The sequence below is a fragment of the Chlorocebus sabaeus genome, chromosome 14 (assembly GCF_047675955.1).
Source record: "Chlorocebus sabaeus isolate Y175 chromosome 14, mChlSab1.0.hap1, whole genome shotgun sequence".
Classification (NCBI taxonomy): Eukaryota; Metazoa; Chordata; class Mammalia; order Primates; family Cercopithecidae; genus Chlorocebus; species Chlorocebus sabaeus.
The window spans coordinates 20,488,128-20,509,060 of NC_132917.1; the positions used below are offsets into that span (position 1 = coordinate 20,488,128).

General features: G+C 37.0%; 1 protein-coding gene across 1 annotated transcript in view; it reads right to left on the reverse strand.

Annotated features, from left to right (window-relative positions):
• LDAH (lipid droplet associated hydrolase) overlaps positions 1 to 20,933 on the reverse strand; it is a 156,385-nt gene that overhangs the window by 114,912 nt on the left and 20,540 nt on the right. Inside the window, exon 3 of the mRNA XM_007971353.3 lies at positions 10,944 to 11,087. Coding sequence (XP_007969544.1) covers positions 10,944 to 11,087 — 144 coding nt within the window. The remainder of the gene's footprint in view (positions 1 to 10,943; positions 11,088 to 20,933) is intronic.

Here is a 20,933-nt window from a genome sequence, read left to right on the forward strand (position 1 = left end):
TAAGATTAATGGGGAAAGTACTTTCTAAAAATGAACAATGATTGAAAATTTAAACGTGCTATCTTTTAAAATTTATTTTTATTTTATTTATTTATTTTTGAGATGGAGTCTCACTCTGTTGCCCAGGCTGGAATGCAGTGGCACAATCTCAGCTCATTGCAACCTCTGCCTCCCGGGTTCAAACAATTCTCATGACTCCCAAGTAGCTCGGATTACAGACGCGCACCACCAGGCCCGGTGAATTTTTGTAGAGATGAGGTTTCACCATGTTGGCCAGGCTGGTCTCAAACTTCTGACCTTAGGTGATCCACCCACCTTGGCCTCCCAAAGTGCTAAGCATTACAGGTGTAAGCCACTACTCCCAGCCTATCTTTTTTCATGTTACTAATAAATAAAATTCTAGATATTATTTTACTAGCAGAAAATGAAAGGTTAAAAGACTATATACTTGATTACATATTTTCATTCCTATTATTTTAATAGTAATATATTCTGAGAAAATGCTAGTAATTATTAACTTACTCTCCAAAAAATGCAGAAAAAATTACATTCAGTTGTATCGAAACCAGAAGAATGCTAATATGGAAATCATTTATACCATTCTTTCTATGAGGAAACTGTACTCCAAGTTATAATCAACGAAGCACACTTGGAACATAATCTGTTTCTAAATTGAGAACTGCCTGAGTTGGTGGATGACAATACAATCCACCATATTGTTACTAATAAATGGTCCTAAGTATCATATTGATAATTTTCTCTTAGAACCTAAGCCTATTTCTTAGACCCATCTCTATTAGATATCACTTCACAGCTCACCTATCGGCTCTACAGTTTATTTCAAAAGGTATACACAACTTGTTCTGAAATAGTTAGTAGAGAAATTAAATAAAATCAGTACTTCACATTAACTTTTTGTCTAATCGCTCAAATTTGCTGGTCCAGTCATTAAAGTTATTAAGCAGTCATTAAAAGTGCTTTCAATTTTAAATTCCCTTACAGCCTCAGAACACAGATAAATCTCATGATTATTATTTTCTTCATTTTACATGAACTGAATTGACTACTCTGACAGAAAACAGTGACTAATTGGCCCTTGGTATTATTGAAAGTACAGACATAAATAAAATATACTACCTTTGCCTTTCAGGAGATCATAATCTACTAAGAGGAAACAGACATAGATAAAAACGCAATTATTAAATGCCAAAGTTAAGTATCTCAAGCATTTGCTTGAGAAAAGAACAGGGTTTATTGGATCACAATAGAAGGGTAATGGCCCTTTGAATCATAAAAAGTACTGTACCTTTTCCCATTCTACCCAAGATAAATAACTAGAAGATATTCTTTATTACATGTATGTTACTATAAACGTGTGCATTTAACTATGTATCTGAATCCAAGCAAAACAGTTTAAATTTAACTGTCATTCATATATATGGCTATATATTGAATAAAAATGTGTAAGTTCAACTATTTATTTTCATGCAAACAGCATTTATAGGTCATCTCTGACCATAGAACAGACAAGACTGGAGATTAGCACTACCCATGCCTTTGGTAGGACTGAGTCTGCATACTGTAACTACATCTCACACCAGAACTTGCTCAGCTACTAAACTCTTCCATCTTGCCCCCAATCATTACTCCAAAGCTGTATCTTAATAACTTTAATTAAACAACTTACATGTAAAAATTCAAAGGCTAAAAATAGTATTTCATATTTTAAATAATTCTTTGATCAAGATGAAAATACAGTTTCCTTGTGATGCATGTTCTCACCCATAAGTGGAAGTTGAACATTGAGAACACACGGTCACAGAGAGGGGAACAACACATACTAGGGCCGTTGTGGGGTACGGGGTGAGGGGAGGGAACTTAGAGGACAGGTCAATAGGTAGAGCAAACCACCATGGCACATGTATAACTATGTAGTTAGAAGAAATTAAAAAAAAAAAAAACCAGTTTCCTCCTTAGGTAATTTTTTCAAACATATAAAAAATCATATGTTGTTCACCATGCTATACAAATATATATATATAAACTAAAAATATAAAAAGATACATGAAGTATTTACTCTGAATTCATGATAGAACTAGAGATGGGATACAAAGAACAAAACTTTTTCTGTATTGTTTTATTTCACTTATTTTGTTAACAAAAATATTTATGTAATTATGGCAATGTTAACTGTCAATTGTGAGTAATAGAATCTTTGATTGTTATATAACTGTGTTTTTCTATGTTTTCAAAAATTTCTCAAAATAAATTAAAAAAAAAAAAGAATGCATTGACGTGCTGTTGTTCCTAGGTATCTTACTCTCATTTTGTAGGGAAAATCACCATTCATTCCTTTCTCACACGGAATACAGAAGCCCCCAAGGATTTTATGGGTTCGTACTGATTATCAGTGAACTGGCTCAATGAGAACAGTAGTCCCTAATTCTGTATGCTTACCGAGTTCATCGATCCATAAGGCCTTCCTTTCAAAACTGTCCTGAGGTTACTAGGCTGAAGTGAGAGTACCCTCTCATCAATCCCCAGCTCCCTCCCGAAGTATTCTGTAAGCTCCTTATATCTAAACACTGATATAACTCTGTTGGCTCTTAAAGTATGCATCACAGTGAGGGGGTGGGAGATGATTATTCTATTTAACACTGCTATCTTATTTAGAAAACAAATTTTAAGATTTGTAAACCCCAAGCATATGTTTTATAAAATAATTTTTAATTATTATTCTCCAAACAGAAGGTGAAAACCACAGTCATCAAATTATGCTTTCTACTTGGACTAAAACCAATTATCTGCTAAGGACTTCAACAGTCCTTAGCAGGAAACAGAAGAGAGATTCAGTAAGGAGAACATAATGTTATAGACTTAGCAAACAATAAAAGCAAAACGCATAAAAAGTGTGTTACTTTTTATTGTAAAGTGCTATTTTGGAAACAGCCATGTTTCCATGGCTGTTACTTGGAAAAAGCTATGAGTTCTGTGGCTATATGTGGTTATAGGGAAAGGTGAAGCATAAGGTTAAAAAGGAAAGTTGGGTCTAGATGAAGTAGGAAACTGAACTTCACACCAAGGAGTTTGGACTCGGTTCTGTGATCAATGAGAAGATACTTATAGATTGCCAAGAGAGGAGCGCACAATCTAGTCTGTGTTATGGATATTAACTGCAGTGCTCACTCTCCCTACTTCTTCTGTCTGTCCTGGGACTCTAACAATTTGCTTGATTCCTAACTTCTTTCTCCTGCTCTGCACTTTGGCTTTTTGCTCTTCTGACCCACAGATTTACCTGCTTTCATTTCTAGGGATCGTGAGCCCTGAGAGTTGATTGATTGGTTGTTCCTGCCTTGAGCTCATCTAGTCATTCCATCTCACCTCCTTGTTGCCCTGCCACTCCCAGTCCTGGCAAGAGAGAAAGCTCCACTGGGTTTTCTCTCTTTCTTCCTAGTTGGGGGACTGCAGTGAGAGTAGTTTATTGTTTCTTTGGATAAGCATGACTCAAATTCATCGTTAGCTGCAAGACTGTGTAATGTTTTTAGGTAATGTTTTTATCTGCTAAAACGAAACCAGCATGATTTCCAGCTTTCTTTTCATACTTTCTAAACAATGACTTGAAATAGTTGATAATGAATTTCCCATCATGTATGCTGACTCTATAGCAAATCAAATCCAGAAAACAGTTTATACTCCTAACTCCTCAAATTTTCTTTTCACACTTTTTTTCCCCCTCGAATCATCCCCTTCTGACATTGGTGAACATCTGTTCTTCCAATTGTGTTCAACTTATGATTGTGCTAATGTGGTCCACTAGAATATTATTTCCAACTGTTCATAATTTCAACATGTGCTAATATGAAGCAAGACATACTTTCAACATTTGATGTGTGGTTATAGCTTATGCCCTTTTTCTCAATGATTACATATTTTTCACACTATATTTTGCATGCCAGAAAACCAGTACCTTAGGACAATCTTGGACAGCAAATAATGTATCTGTGCTGCCTATCCAAAGCAACTATAGCATACATTTGCAAACATAACCTCCAATGTGTACAACAGATGAGAGCAGACCTGTTCTAGCTGAATGGGGGGCTGGTAAGGCCCAGAGCCCTACTTAGCCTTCACAGAACTTTTGAGTTACTCAGAATATAGAAAGTCACGAACCTAAAAGGTGGAGACTGGCAAGCAATTCTAACTCTTTGTATACCCCTGTAGCATGACAGTTAATAACCCAGTAGGTTGTCAATAAGTGCTTAATGATAGTGAGTTGCCCTTTTACCCTCTCCAGAAACCACAGCTTCCTTTGGCCCTACGGTGGCCCTTTGGGCTAATGCCTCTAGATGGCACTGTTCTCATTAGGTAGCAAAGAACCCAGGCTCTAATTACTAAGTTATTAACTCAATAGTACACAAGCAGGCCAAACAGAGATAAACATATTCAAAGTAAAGTTATAAATAATAAGATGTCAATTTACAATAAGAATTAAAGCTGTTTCCTAAAAATTCAGACACATGACAGATATTTTCTACTGGTTTTCCTCATCAGTGTTTATTGGTGAACATCTAGGGCAGTGGTTCTGAAAATGTGGTCCCAGGACCAGCAGCATCAATATTACCTGGGAACTTGTTAGAAATGCAAATTCTCAGGTCCCACCCCAGATCTACTGAATCAACAACTCAGAGGGTAGCACCTGTGTTTTAATAAACCCTCCAGGTGATTTTGATGCATGCCGAAGTTTGAGAACACTTGATCAAGGGTGATCCTTTGAATCTGTTTTCAACTTTCAAAGTTGCCATTCATGTTCTCTTCAAATGTTTGCTTCTGTCTTTAGTATGACTTAAGATAGCTCACTTGATCATGACCATATCCTTTTAATGTGATGTTGAATTCAGTTTGCTGGTATTCTGTTGAGAATTTTTGCATGTATGTCCCTCAAGGATATTGATCTATACTTTTCTTGTTTTGTCCTTATTCAGCTTTGGTGAATTTGTTTAATTTATTTAACAGATATAGCCTATTCAGATTATCTATTTTTCCTTGTGTGAGTTTTGGGAGCTTATATCTTTCAATAAATTCGTCCATTTTATCTAAGTTAAGTTTATTGTCCTTTTATTATCTAAGGGATCAGCAGCAATGAATCTTTTCTTTCTGAATACTCGTAATTTGTGTCTTCTCTTTTCCCCCTCTTGTTTAGCCTGGCTACAGGTTTGTTAATTTTATTAGTCTTTTAAATAACTAGCTCTTGGTTTGTTGATTTTTTCTAATAATTTCTTGTTTTCAACTTCATTGATTTGTTTTCCCATTTTTATCATCTTTTCTTCTCTTTGCTTTAGGCTTAAATTGTCCTTTCTCTAGTGTCCTAAGGCAGAAACTTAGGTAATTGACTTTAGATCTTCCTTCTTTTCTAATATATGAGTCAATGCTATAAATTTCCTTCTAAGCACTAGTTTTGCTATATCCTACACATTTTTATAAGTTGTATTGCCACTTTTATTTAGTTCAAAGTATTTTTATGTTCCTCTTGAGCTTCACTGACTCATGTGTTATTTAAAAGTGTGTTGTTTGACTTCTAAATATATTGAGATTTCCTAGCTATGTTTCTGTTGTTGATTTCTAGTTTAATTCCACTGTGGTCTAAGAGCATACCTTGTATAATTTATACTCTTTTAAGTTTGTTAAGGTATGTTTTATCTTGGTGAATGCTCCATGAATGCTTGAAAAAAGTATGTTGTTAGATGAAATAGTCTATAAATGTCAATTAAATAAAGTTGACTGAAGGTGCAATTCAGTTCAACTATATCTTTACTACCTTTCTGTTTGCTGGATCTATTAATTACAGAAAAAGGATTGCTGATGTTTGCACTTATAATAGTGCGGTCTATCAGTTTTGCCTCCTGCATTCTGACCTTTGTTGTTAGGTACATATTTGTTAAGGATTGTTATGTTTCCTTGAAGAACTGGTGCTATTATCATTATGCAATGCCCCTCTTTATCCCTGACATTTTCCTTGTTCTGAAGCCTGCTTTGTCTAAAATTAAAATAGCTACTCCAGTTTTCTTTTGACTAGTGCTACCATGGTATATCTCTGTATATCCCTTTACTTGCAACATATCTGTGTCTTTATATTTAAAATTTTTGTTGGTTTGCTTTAAAATGTTTGTTTGTTTTAAAGACAGGGTCTCACTCTGTCACCCAGACTGGAGTGCAGTGGCATGATTCAGCTCACTGCAGCCTCAACCTCTCGAGTTCAAGTGATCTGCCCACCTCAGCCTCCTCAGTAGGCTGGACCACAGGTGCATGCCAGCATGCCTAAGTTTTGTATTTTTCTGCAGAGATGGAGTCTCACCATGTTGCCCACGCTGGTCTCAGACTCCCCTGGGCTCAAGCAATCTGTTCACCTCATCCTCCCAAAGTGCTGGAATTACAGGTGTGTATAACTGTGCCTGGTCCTAAAGTGGTTTCTTGTAGACAACATATAGTTGGATCTCCTCCCACCACTCCAACAATCTGTGTATTTTAATTGGCATATTTAGACCATTCACATTTAAAGTGATTACTGAGGCTGGGCATGGTGGCTCATGCCTATAATCCCAGCACTTTAGGAGGCTAGGACAGGTAGATCACTTGAGCTCAGGAGTTCAAGACCAGCCCAGGCAACATGGCAAAACCCTGTCCCTATAAAAAAATACAAAAATTAGCCAGGCATGCTGGCACACACTTGTGGTCTCAGTTACTTGGGAGGCTGAGGTGGGATGATCACTTGAGCCCGGGAGTTTCAGGCTACAGTTAGTCTCTATGGCACCACTGCACTCCAGCCTGGATGACTGCACTCCACCCTGTCTCCAGGGGTTGCCCTAGAATTTGCCATATATACTAAATCTAAGTTCATCTGAAGTAACACTATACCACTATACCACTTCACCTTTAGTCCAGGTATGTTACAACTGAGTATTCCCAATTCCTCTCTTCCATCCCTTATAACATTACTGACATTCATTTCATTTATCAATGTTGTAATCACCCAACGTACTGTTACTTTTATTACTTTGAATTAACAGCTATCTACCAGATCAGTTTAGAATAAGAAAAACTTTTTAAACTTTTATTCCTTCTTCTATGCTCTTCTTTATACAGATTTGAGTTTCTGATCTCTATCACTTTCCTTTCCCCTAAAGAACTTCTTTTAATATTTCTTGCATAGCATGTCTCCAGCAACTAAATTCCTCAGCTGCTATTGGTCTGAAAAAGGCTTTATTTCTCCTTTACTTTTGAAGGATGATTTCACTAGATAGATAAAGTGCTATTTTTCATTCGACACTAAATATTTCACTCCATTCTCCTCTTTGTTGAATGGTTTCTGACAAGAAGTTCCCTGTAATTCTCATCTTTGTTCTTCTACAGGTAAGGCGCTTTTTCCTCTGCCTATTTTCAAGATTTTGTCTTTGGTTTTCCGCAACTTAAGTATGACATATGTAGGTGTAGATCCTAAGTATTGACCCTGCTTAGTGTGCTCTGAGATTCCTAGACCTGTGTTTTGTCATCTGGCATTAAGTACTTCAACTCTTACCTTCTCCATTTTCTCTTCCTTCTTGATCTGGTATTCCAATTATGCATATGTTACACCTTTTGAAATTGTCCCACAACTCTTGGATGTGCTGTACTTTCATAAGTTATTGTTTTTTCTCTTTGCATTTCAGTTAGGAAAGTTTCTATTAACTTATTTTTCCAGCCCACTGATTCCTTCCTCAGCTGCATCCAGCCTGCTGGCGAGTCCATCAAAGGCATTTTTCATTTTTGTTACAGTGTTTTCTAATATTTCCTTTTGATTCTTTCTTAAGAGTTCCCTACTGTCTGCTTGCATTACCCATCTGTTCTTGCATGCTACCTCTTCCATTGGAGTCCTCAACGTAGTAATCATGATTACTTTAAATTCCTGATCTGATATTTCTAAAACTGGAAAAAGTGTATATCTGACTCTGGTTCTGATGCTTGCTTTGTCTCTTCGGACTGTTTTTTTCTTGCCTTTTACAATGCCTTCTAATTTTATTTTTTGCTTAAAGCTGGACATGATATATTGAGTAATAGGAATGAGGTAAATAGATCTTTTATGTGAGGCTATATGTTAATGTGGCTAGAAGCTGGGCTATGCTTTTTTTGTTTTTTAAGACAGGGTCTCACTCTGTTGTCCTGGCTGGAGTGCAGTGGCACTATCTTGGCTCACTGCAACCTCTGCCTCCTGGGTTCAAGCAATTCTCCTGCCTCAACCTCCCGAGTAGCTAGGAGTACAGGCTTGTACCACCATGCCTAGCTAATTTTTGTATTTTTAGTAGAGACAGGGTTTCACCGTGTTGGCCAGGTTGGTCAAGCACTCCTCACCTCAAGTGATCTGTCTGCCTTAGCCTCCCAAAGTGCTGGGATTACAGGCATGAGCCACCGCGCCTGGGCAGGGCTATGCTTACTGTTTTCTGTAGCTACAGGTATTAGAAACTTCAGTTTCCTTTAATGTTCTTGCTTTTTTTTTCTCCGTTGTCTTTGGTTTTCCCTAAGAACTCCTTCTTAAATAGAGTTTGTATCTTGTAGCTCCTATAGTTATAATGTACTATTATTAAGGTAGAGGCCTATAGACATGGTAGTAAAATGAGGAGGGAAGCATCCTTTAATGTAAAGATTAAACCTCAGTCTTTCAGTGGGCCTGAATGCCTGTGCTGTGATCTTCAAAAGTGTTTGTCATCTTTTTTTCTTCTCCTGCATGTGAGACAGGAAGCCTAGGGGAAGATGGAGTTGGCTAACTGCCTTTCCCCCAGGTTGGATAAAGTTCTGGAACTCTTTTTCCCTTGGAAAGTAAGCCATGTTATTGAGAATACTCTGGACATACTGCAAAATGCTTACTTCTTTTCTACCCTTAACAAAAACCATAGGGGACATTTCTCAAATTTTCACAAAAGAACCTGATAAGTTTCCTAGAGGTAATACCCATGAAAGTGAGGAAGTCCCCCAAGAATAGGCTTGCAGAAGTTTGTTACTCTTAAAATAGTCTGTACTTTACCCCCAGCAATTCATCAAAATCACCACTTATGTATTCTACATCAATGGCACTAGTGTCTTCTGCTTCACATAAGCTGATCTTCATTGTATTTCCTTGTCTCTCTAGATTTCAGGTGACAATTTGTCCTGTGACCTCAATTCTCTAAAAGGTCTAAGAAAAATGAGTTTTAGTTTTGTTCAGCTTTTTTCTTTTCTTTTTTTCTTTCTTTTTCAGACAGAGTCTCACTCTGTCACCTAGGCTGGAGTGTAGTGGCACAGTCTTGGCTCACTGCAACCTCTGCCTCCCAGGTTCAAGCAATTCTCATGTCTCAGTCTCCTGAGTAGCTGGGATTACAGGCGAGCACCACCACGTCTGGCAATTTTTGTACTTTTAGTAGAAGTGCAGTTTTGCCATGTTGGCCAAGCTGGTCTCAAATTCCTGGCCTCACTTGATCCACCTGCCTTGGCCTCCCAAAGTGTTGGGATTATAGGCATGAGCCACCACACTCAGCCTCAGCTTTTTTCTTATTGCAATGAGAGAAGTGACAAATTCCAAGTTCTACATGTCAGAGCTGAAACTGGAAGTCCACTATTTATTTAAAAAACATTCTATGCTAAATATTTTCTTAATGTATAACATATGCCACCTACAAGTTTTAAACAAGTAATAAGTAAATAAATGTTGAAAAAAATACCCTAAAAACCTAAATGTAACTATTTCACTAACATTTAAGATACACACTTCATCATGATATTGTCATAGGTGAAAAAGCACTAAAAATATGGTCCCTGGTGCTGCTATTTCTAGATGCTTACTTCAGCCTAGAAAATATCTGAGCTATTACACAAAGTATTATTCATTGAAAAATCTCATCTCTTAGTGCCAAGGTGCTAATGTCTGTTAGGCTTTAGGTTGAAAATGTTTAAGCATAATTAAAACAAAACATTATGAAGTTTTAGTATTTCTTTTCAACCTTTAACTTATAGGATGCTGATTTTTTATTTTCTTATTCAGTTTTCCATACTAAATTTTTTAATAAGCACATATAACTTTTTAATCTAAAAATACAATAAAGGAAGGAAATCTATTTTGAAAATAAATAGAAAATTATACAACATGCTCCCTGCCGCTAAACGGTCAGCTGCAAAATACAAGGTTTTTTGCAGACTCCACAGAGTCTCTCCTAACCCATACTGTGGTTTCTCCTTTGTTTACTCCTTAGGTGTCTACATGATTAGCAGGCCACGGTTTATCACTTAATTATTCTCTAAATATGAGAGAAAAAGCTTCTTTAAAGTAAAGAACACGGTTTATAAAAGGGGTTCCCAGTCCCTATCTGTGGCCTGTTAGGAACCTGGCCACACAGATAAAGGTGTGCGATGGGCGAGTGAGCATTATCGCCTGAGCTCCGCCTCCTGTCAGATCAGCGACAGCATTAGATTCTCATAGGAGTACCCTGCTGTGAACTGTGCATGTGAGATCCAGGTTGCACACCTGATAATCTGAGGTGGAACAGTTTCATTCCAAAACCACTCACCCTCCCCAGTCTGTGGAAAAACTGTCTTCCCCAAAACTGGTTCCCAGGTGCCAAAAAGGTTGGAGACTGCTTTTTCCCCACCATTCCTCCTAGTACAACCCTGGGAAAATAATACATGATCAAAAAACATACAATTGATTACTAATTGGTAAATAAAGAAGGCAAGTCATAGATTGTTTTATCTACCCATATTCTTACAGAAAACTACCTAAAGAGTTAAAACATCTCTAAAGATCCTAAGTTTCCAAAATATGGAACCACAGGCCTAACGCCACAAGCAGGTTTCCACTGGTGTAACTCTTACCCTTAGCAGGCTTGCTAGAAACATGACCCTCCACTCACTGTAAAGGAAAGTAGATATTAACAAGGACATACCCTCTGATGTTGTAAGAATCTTCTTGTCTTTGGGAGCCAACGCATGCCCAGCATGACTGATAGTCCAAACTGGAAAGCGTCTGTTTGTCAAAGAGTATAAAGCCTTTGCAAATGGCACATAAAAGGCAGAAAAACCTGGGTTACCTAAGAAAAGAAACACAGACCTTAGATTAATCAAAGTCATAAATATGTATAAGATGACACGCAGACTAGAAAAGATGTGTCTGTTTCTTTTCACACTTTCCTCTGAATTCTTCAGAGTACCCAAGAGAGATTATCTTCAAACTTCCATTAAAATCACAGCAGTACCCTATTTAAACACCCTTCAGGGTCTTCCAGATAAAGTCATCTGGAAAAAGTCTAAAATTAGTAATACTGCATATAAGGCACTTCAAGATTTGGTCATGCTCAGTTAACAAGGTGCACGAAAACCAGAGAAACAAGCCAGCCAAAATAGTGTAAGAAGCATGCACAGGGAGAGCTTTAAGGAGTCTGCTGTTTCCTTGTCACTTATCCCTAATAGTACAATTATCAACAGGTGTACAGCTTGATCTTTTGGGGAAACAAACGTCCACAAGTACATGTAGATTTTTCTTATGTGTGTGCAGAAGGTATTTTTGACAAGAGTTTGCTATAAAGAAACAGAATAAATAAATGATCTTTTTAAAAACATTCAATCTGATATATCTGTAGGGGGAAATCACAACGAAATGGGATTTTCATCTTGTAATCATCATCTATATAAAGTCTTCACAGCTACTAGTCCAATTCCATCAATATCTACTTCTCTGATCAGTTTATCTATTTCTTCATGTTGTTAGGCTTTCTGGTCTCTGCAATTACATGACATGGTTCTGGAGCACTGATGTAAATAACCACTGTCATCCTTGTCAAATTTCACTGATTTCTACTGAATTGTTTATGTCTTTCAGTTTGCTACATAAGCAGTGTAATAAAGTGATTAAGAGCATAGACTCTGGAGCCAGACTACCTGGGTTGGAATCTTGGCTTTGCCACTTACCAACTGTGTGAGCTTTGACCAAGCTATTTAACCTCTCTGTGCCTTGGTTTCGTCATCCACAAAATGTGCAATAATGGTACTACCTCATTTGAAGAATAAGTGAATCAATATATGTAAAGCATTGTAACACTGCCTGAAACATAGTAAGTATTATATAAATGTTAGGTATTCAAACTTGTACAACAATGTCTAGCTTTAATGGTATTATACAATGGCCCTAGCATCCACATTATTTTGCTTCTGTTGCATTCTGACCTAGTGACCCAAGTTCCAAATTCCTTTTTGTGATGGTGCTTTTAGCTTCTTTGTCAAATAGGATGAAAACTTCCTCAAATGCAGAAATATGTTCTTTGGTCAGTTTATTGGCCACTGCATAGCTAAGGAAGAAAGAAGGGAGGAAGGGCATAACAGCACTGGGGCTGTAACATCTATGGAAGCTGTGGGTGGCACTGTTTCATGTTTTATGCATTTAAGTCTTCAGTAAGTTTAGAATATTTTTTAGTATAAAATACTAAGTAGCAATCCAACTCTTTTCCAAGTGACTGGCCAATTGTTCCAAGACCATTTATTATATAATCCATTCTTTCTGCACTGATTTGAAATATCTTCTGACCCAATACTACCTTTTTACATTCGCTTGCTAATTCCTATACCAAATAATTCAGTTTATTTTTCCTTTTCTCCTCTGCCAGGCCATACTGTCTTAATTACATTTTTTTTTTTTTTTTGATATGTTAACTGGTAGGGCAAATTCCTTCCCTTTATTTTTCTTTTTCTAAATTTTCTAAGCTGGTCTCATAAACTTTAGGGTTATTTTCAGTAGTTGCAATTTTTAAAAATCTCTTTGAGATTGTGACTAAAATTTCATCTCATTAATATATTAATTTATAAAAATTGTATATTTTTATATTACTGAGTATAACCTTCTAGGAATGTGTTATACCTCATATTCACATGTTTTATGTTGCTCATAGATTTCTTCATATGGCTAGAAAATAATAATAGCTAATATTTTTAGGTACTATAATTTACTACATGCCAGGCAGTGTTTAGGTGCTTTACATGTATTGTTTAATTATCATATGAGGTAGCACTATCATTACTTCCATTTTATGGATGAGGAAACTAAGTACAGTGAGGTTAAATAACCTAGCCAACATCACATATATGGCAAGTGATAAATAAATGACTGGAAGTATATACAAAAGAAAATTATAATACTGAATTTTTAAAAAATATCAGTAATCTGGTATAGGATCTTCTGCATTCCTTGTTTTAGTTAGTCTTACAATATCTCTATAAAGTAGTTAGCATTTTTCATTAGAAATAACGAATGGATAGCCACTAGAACAAAACTTGGTATATGGTAGGGGCTGCATAAATGGCAGCTATTAATACTACAGCTATTATAACAACTAAAAACTGGTGTAACATTAAGGAGACATCAAAGATAACCCCATGATTTAGATGTAAGTTACAATGACAGGATATACAAAAAACAGTGAGTACTAGACAATGGATACTTAATGCATGAGGGCATTAAAACCTAGATGATGGGTTGATTGGTGCAGCAAACCACCATGGCACATGTATACCTATGTAACAAACCTGCACATTCTGCACATGTATCCCAGAACTTAACGTATTTTTTTTAATGAGGAAGAATAAATAAATGAATAAAACAAAGTTTTCTCCCTATCTCTGGGTTTAAGTCTGAGTTCTTAAGCTTTCTGATCCACAATTTTATCATCTTCAAGTAAATGATGATGCCAATTACTTATGTTCATTCATTCTATTCAGAATTACAGCTTCTTTTAGCCCTCAATTATTTATTGAGCACTTACTGTATGAAAGTCACTATGTCAGGCAAAAGACAGATGAGGGCCTTTTTGGAATTTATGTACTAATGGGAGAATATACAGCACATAACTAAATAGGTGAGATAATTAAAGAGTGTGAGAACTCCTATAAAAGGAATAAATAGGGTCACATGATAGAGAAGGGAAGAGAATAGAGTGAAAAAAAGGTCTGAGGAGGTGACATTTACCCAAGACCCCAAAATGGCAAGAAATAACCCTTGTGAAAATTTGAGGGAAGAGAATAAATACTAAGGAGGGAGAAGGTCCTCAAGAAATAAAGATCTTAGCTCTTGAAGAAATGGGAGAGAGTCCATAACCCTTGGTTCCTCCTTTTGCATCTAATCTATCAGTGTGGCTAAAGCATAATGAGAGATATCAAATCTTGTATGAGATCAGGTTGAAGAGAAAGAAAAATACAATCATTTGATACCTTCTGGGCTATGATAAGTAATTTGGCTTTTAATCTAATTAACATTAAAAGAGATTGAGCAGGGTTAAAGTATAATTAGATTTAAATTAAAAAAAATTTCTATCTTAAAAGAGTAGGAAAAATATGAAAATTTTCATAGCAATACATTTAGCAACTTATATAAAATAGACAAACTTCTAGAAAGACAGAAACTATCAAAGTTCACTCAAGAGAAACAGATAACCCAAGTAGCCCTAAATTGATTAGATTAATTGGAATTTAAGTTAAAAATCTTCCCACAAAGAAAATCCAGGCCCACACAGCTTCGCTGGTGAATTCTATCAAACATTTAAGGAAGAAAAATGCCCAATCTATACAAACTCTTTCAGAAAATAGAAGAGAAATGTATTAGTCTGTTTTCATGCTGCTGATAAAGACATACCCGAAACTGGGCAATTCACACACAAAAGAGGTTTGATGGACTCACAGTTCCACATGACTGAAGACGCCTCACAATCATGGTGGAAGGCAAGGAGTAAGTAGCAAGTCACGTCTTACATGGATGGCAGCAGGCAAAAAGAAAGAGTGTGTGCAGGGGAACTCCTCTTTATAAAACCATCAGATTTCATAAGACTTATTCACTATCACAAGAACAGCATGAGAAAGACCTGCCCCCGTGATTCAATCACCTCCCACTGAGCCCCTCCCACAACACGTGGAAATTGTGGGAGTTACAATTCAAGATGAGATTTGAGTGGGAACACAGCCAAACCATATCAAGAAAGAAATATATTCTAACTCATTCTATGAGGCCAGCATCACCCTCATACCAAAACCACATAAAGACACTGCAAAAAGTAAAAGAAAAAAAGAAAACTACAGACCACTATCCCTTGTGAACAAAGATGGAAAAATTCTAAACAAAATTTTAGCAACCTTAGTCCATCAAAATGTTGAAAGTATAATATATCATGACCAAGTGGGATTTATCACAGGAATGCTGGATTAGTTTAACATTAAAAAATTAACATTATCCACCACATTAACCAACTGTAAAAGAAAAATCATATGATCCTCAACAGATGCAGAAAAAATGGAAGTTTTATCCTGTCAGAAATATACTTAATATTGTAGCATGTATGACATACCAAACTTGTAAGTTTAACTTCTTTAAAAGTAGCCATCATTTGCTATAGTTCCCTGTATCCAGTGGCACCAAGCAGCACTAGATTGGGCACATGGCACTCACATACAATAAATCCTTTCAATCTGAATGCATAGCAAGTAACGTAAAGGTCTAACTCATAACAGAGACAGAAGTGGAAAATGCAATGCAAAATGCTTAAATACTATTGCATACAGTACTTCATACTTCACCACTTAAACCTCCTTGTTAAAAAACCACAAAGAAAATTAAAAGGTCCATGTTTATGCAACTAAACAAGACACACACATGGAGGGGTACAGGGGAGATCCAGGTGTAAGGATGTTGGAAAACATTCCAGTGCAGACATGCAAGTAAAATATTTAATCAAAAGTTTACATCAAAATGTGTTATAAACACACACTTGAACATGCTCGTAACAGTCAAATCAGTCAAATACCCATGCAATGTATAACAGAAGTTGTAGGGATCATCTCTAGGCCCTGACTGCTAATAAACTCCAACTATACAACACTGCAAGTATAGACTTATGCCTTCTAGTTAATTTTGTAGGGAAGGGAATGAAAACTGCCACATATCAAGTTAATATGACACAGTATCTATATAATAGATTGCCATGTAGACAGACCTATTGGACTCATTCATGGAGCCTTATCTGCTGGATCTCCAACCACTGTACTCACAGCACTCGATACTTCACATGATTCTTTTATCTCCACATGACCTCCTAAGAATTATGATTCAATGTACTCTATGGTGAGTTCTCAATTTAATTCCCTTTGTTCATTTCACTACTTAAAGGAAGTCCAAGGACAATGTTACTTTACAGAAATCCAAGATCTAAAATTCATTGGAAAAAATGAAACTAAATTAAAAGTTCTTCAATCTGATCACTCACTCACCATTATCATTACTAACTTAGAAGTGAAGAATTAATTTTGCTAGCTGCAAAAGCAATGTGATTTAAAATGAAATGTTATATCAATCTATCAGAGATGGACATAACATGGTGTGATAATGGCTTCACAATCCTTGAAATACTGTTATCCTGATTATTCCCACAGTGTAAATAGATTAGCTCCCCAAAAACCTGCCAAAAAAGAAAATACAATTCTAAATCCCACAAACTAATGAGCAGGGCAAACATAAAAGAACACTAGGAAATGAAATGTGATCTGGAAATGTCAAAGCACTATAAACAATGAGACTGTCAAACTACAAATGTTTTATGCTTCCCTCCATCCTCAGTGTCTTCACTGAATGCTCCCTTTATCTCCTGACCTATCTGAAATCTGACTCTCCCCTGTAAATGGGCTGTTTTCCTTTCAATCCTCTTCATCAGAGACCTCAGTCACTCTTCTCTAACACCACATATAACTCAATCACAGAAAAGACTTAATGCAACACAGCATTCCTAGCACCTGGGATAAAAGAGTGAGTGAATAAATACTATCCCCAAGTGGGGAAGTGGGTGGGTTGTCTGTCCCACTTACTATTTCACCTCACTATTAGAACAACCTCTTCTCCTTTAAGACTCAAGCCATCCATTTCCATCTATCAACTTTTTAGTCACTCACACATTGCCTGAAAGCCTTGACCCTTAAATGACAGTTTCACTTGTCATGTCACGTCAGGACATTTCAAAATCCAGTTAGACTGACTGAGTCAAAAACTTTGTCCCATGATCACTATTATGATCAAATCCAAAGAACTTCACCTACATTAAACTTAAGCAACTCATTCCCATGACTCCACCCTGGATCAGGTATGCATATCACAGTCCCCTGGAGGGCTTGTTAAAACACTGATTGCCCAACCCCCAGACTTTCTGGTTCAGAAAGTCAGGGATAGGGCCCAGGAACTGCATTTTTAAAGTTCTCAAGCAATACTTCTGATCCTGACACCAACTTTAAGAACAACAGGCCTAGATCTTTTCATGAGCTAGAAATGATTAGCATTCAAAACACGATCTTAACTGTCAACAGAGAAAACAGTGGTCAGGAAGCAGGAGACTTCATTTCCCTCTGATTTGCCTTTACACTTCTTCATTTTAGTAACCAATTTCACCTCCTTCTTTCTAGCCTTAGAAGGATATCCCCTTGCGAGTTGAAGATAATGTTTCTACTTATTTTCTCTATCCTATGCTATATGCTAGTCCAATCTCTGCTCCATCAAACCAGCACTTGCCATGCCTATAATTTCAAACTCTCCTTCACTACTGGAAAAGTACGTGTATTTTTATTTAATAGGTGCTGCTGGACTGACTTCCAGAAAGACTGTTACATCCCGGCAGAAGAACAGTTTATTCCCAGAAGTGGTTAAAACAAAGAGAAATTCTGGATCAGGAATCTTAGTCCAGCTGAGAATGGAAGTACCATACTGAGAAGAGGTTGGACTAGACATAATCAAACACTGAAACTCCCAACACCTCCTTTCCCCTGTTCCTTTCTGAACATTAACAGACAGGTTTCCATTCCTCAAACAGGAGCCTGAAAGACTCCTCCCCAGGAAAACTGAACAATAAAAGAAAGAGCTTTCAGACACTCAAAGTTGGAAATCCCTTAATGAAATGCTGGGTCCTTACTCGATCACCTTAGAATGAGGCCCACCTAGGGTGACCAACCCCTCTGTTTTGCCTGAGACTGCCATGGTTTTAGTACTGAAAGTCTTATGTCCTAGAAAACCTCTTGGTCCTCGGCAAGCTAGGATGACAAATTACCCTAGACACACCTCTGGATAAGCCCCAGCTCTGAGTACAAAGCTTCCATTTTATTTTTTGTCTTCCTCTTAAACATGAATGGATAGTCAAGGATTGCCAGGCATTTGAGGAAAACTAAGGACTAATGCAAACAAACAAAAAAAAGGAACACGGTGAAAATTCTTTTTTTTTTTTTTTTTTTTTTTTTTTTGAGACGGAGTCTCGCTCTGTCGCCCAGGCTGGAGTGCAGTGGCCGGATCTCGGCTCACTGCAAGCTCCGCCTCCCGGGTTCACACCATTCTCCTGCCTCAGCCTCCCGAGTAGCTGGGACTACAGGCGCCCGCCACCTCGCCCGGCTAGTTTTTTGTATTTTTTTTAGTAGAGACGGGGTTTCACCGGGTTAGCCAGGATGGTCTCGATCTCCTGACCTCGTGATCCGCCCGTCTCGGCCTCCCAAAGTGCTGGGATTACAGGCTTGAGCCACCGCGCCCGGCCGAAAATTCTTAAAATGCAAAAAAAAAGAAAAGAAAAGAAAAGAAAATGATATTTCATCCGTTAAACATGAGACTACAAAAAAGAAAAGAAAAACAAAGAGCTATAAGAATGAAATGAGTTTCTGGCTTAAAAGGGCCCACCAAAACCCAAGTACATTGTATGAAAAAACACTCACACCAATGTGCTTCACTGATAAATTTCAGAATCTCAGAACAAAGAAAAGGTCTCCAAAATGTGGGTAGAGAAGCTTCACATACAAAAGGTGAAAATCAGAAAATGGTACCAATACTTCTTATAAGCAACTCTGAGTGTTGGAAAACAATGATTAATGCCCTCTATTTAACGCCCTCCATTTTCCTCCTATAGAAAAAATAATTTTCCAACCTAGAGTCTAAGACACTTTCCAGCATGCCGTGTTACTTCTCTTGTACCTCTTCTAAGGAAGCTACTAGAAGATGCACGCTCTACCAAAAACAAGAGAATAAACTAAGAAAGATAAAAATGTGGGATTTGAGAAACGGGAGATCCAAGCCAGGAGAAAGTGACAGAAGTTCCCAGGATGGCAACTGTACAGCAGGCCTGGGGAGCAATCAGTCCAGACAGGAGCCAAAGGACAGAGCATTCCGAAAACTGACTGATGACTCAAATGGATTGAAAGGAATTTTTTTTCACTTCTAGAGAATAGTTCTAGGATAAATGAGTGATTAAAGCACAAAAAACTAAGCAAAAAAAACAGAACATCATTAACCCAGGGAAAACAAACAAAAATATATAAGAAAGGAAAAGCATGCATAATTCCCTATAGGCTTAGCTATGTATAATATGATACAATACAATATACATAATATAATACATAGTCATAATAATAAAAACACTGAATATTGACCTAACAAAAACTGCAATATTCCCATACTAGGAAGATAGAGAAGGAGGGGTATATGACTGTGTATGGAGAAGGGAAAGTATAAGAAAGCTAACCTTTTTCTTTCATGGAAGAAGATAACAGACAATATCTAATATTAAAAACTCAGGGAAATTGCTTGAACCCAGGAGGTGGAGGTTGCAGTGAGCTGAGATCACACCACTGCACTCCAACCTAAACGACAGAGAGAGACTCCATCTCAAAACAAAACAAAAAACAACTCAAGAAGAAGAAATACAAGTATTTCATTTAGAAATGAGTAAAGGCCAGGCACGATGGCTCACGCCTATAATCCCAGCACTTTGGGAGGCTGGTGCAGACAGATCACTTGAGACCAGGAGTTCGAGACATGGCTGGCCATCATGGTAAAGCCCTGTCTCTACTAAAACTACAAAAATTAGCCAGGCATGGTGGCAGGCACCTGTAATCCCAGCTACTCATGAGGCTGATACAGGAGAATCGCTTGAACCCAGGAGGTAGAGGGTTGCAGTGAGCTAAGATCGTACCACTGTACTCCAGTCTGGGCAAAAGAGTGAGACTCTGTCTCAAAAAATAAATAAATAAATAAATAAAACATAAAACATAAAGGAATGCGGAGTAAATATCACAGGAATATACCAGTGTTAAAAGTGATTGCCTCTGAGAACATCTGTTGTAACTAGAAAAGCTGATTTTTTTGGTTATTATTTATTTTTTAAATATATTGATATTTGTTATATATTCATAGGGTACATGTGATATTTTATTACCTGTAAAGAACATGTAACAATCATGTCTGGGTGTTTTAGTACATTCACTTTGAGTATATATCATTTCTATGTGTTGAGAAAAATCCAAGGCCTCTCTTCTAGCTACTTTATACCAATACAAGACACTACTGTTAACTATAGTCAGTCTACTCTGCTGACTATGCCAATTCTGTTGGTATAAATAAGTTCCAACAATAGAACTTATACATTTCATCTAACTTGTATGTTTGTACCTGTTTACCTACCTCTTCATCCCTCCTCCCAGCCCTGCACCCTTCCCAGTCTTTAGTATCTATCATTCTACTCTGTCTTTATGAGATCAATTTTAGGAAAGTTGACTTTAAAGATCATTTAAGCTTTTTTTTTTTTCCTCCTAATGAAGCCAAAAAATATATTCTGCAGCCAAAAGAAAAGAAGCTAAAGAATATTCTGGAAAAGAATAAAAATGAACAAGTTCCAAAACATAGGTAAAAGTATCATAAAACTGCAGCTACTAAAAAACATGAAGAACACATGAAGAGGCAAAAAACATGGAAAGAGACTCCCAGCCACAGGATAACCTACTTTACGACACAGCATTGTAAGCCAGTAGGAGAAAGGCAGATTATATAATAAATGGTTGTGGACCATGCAATAAGCCATCAAAGGAGAGGGAGAAGAAAACTAGATCCC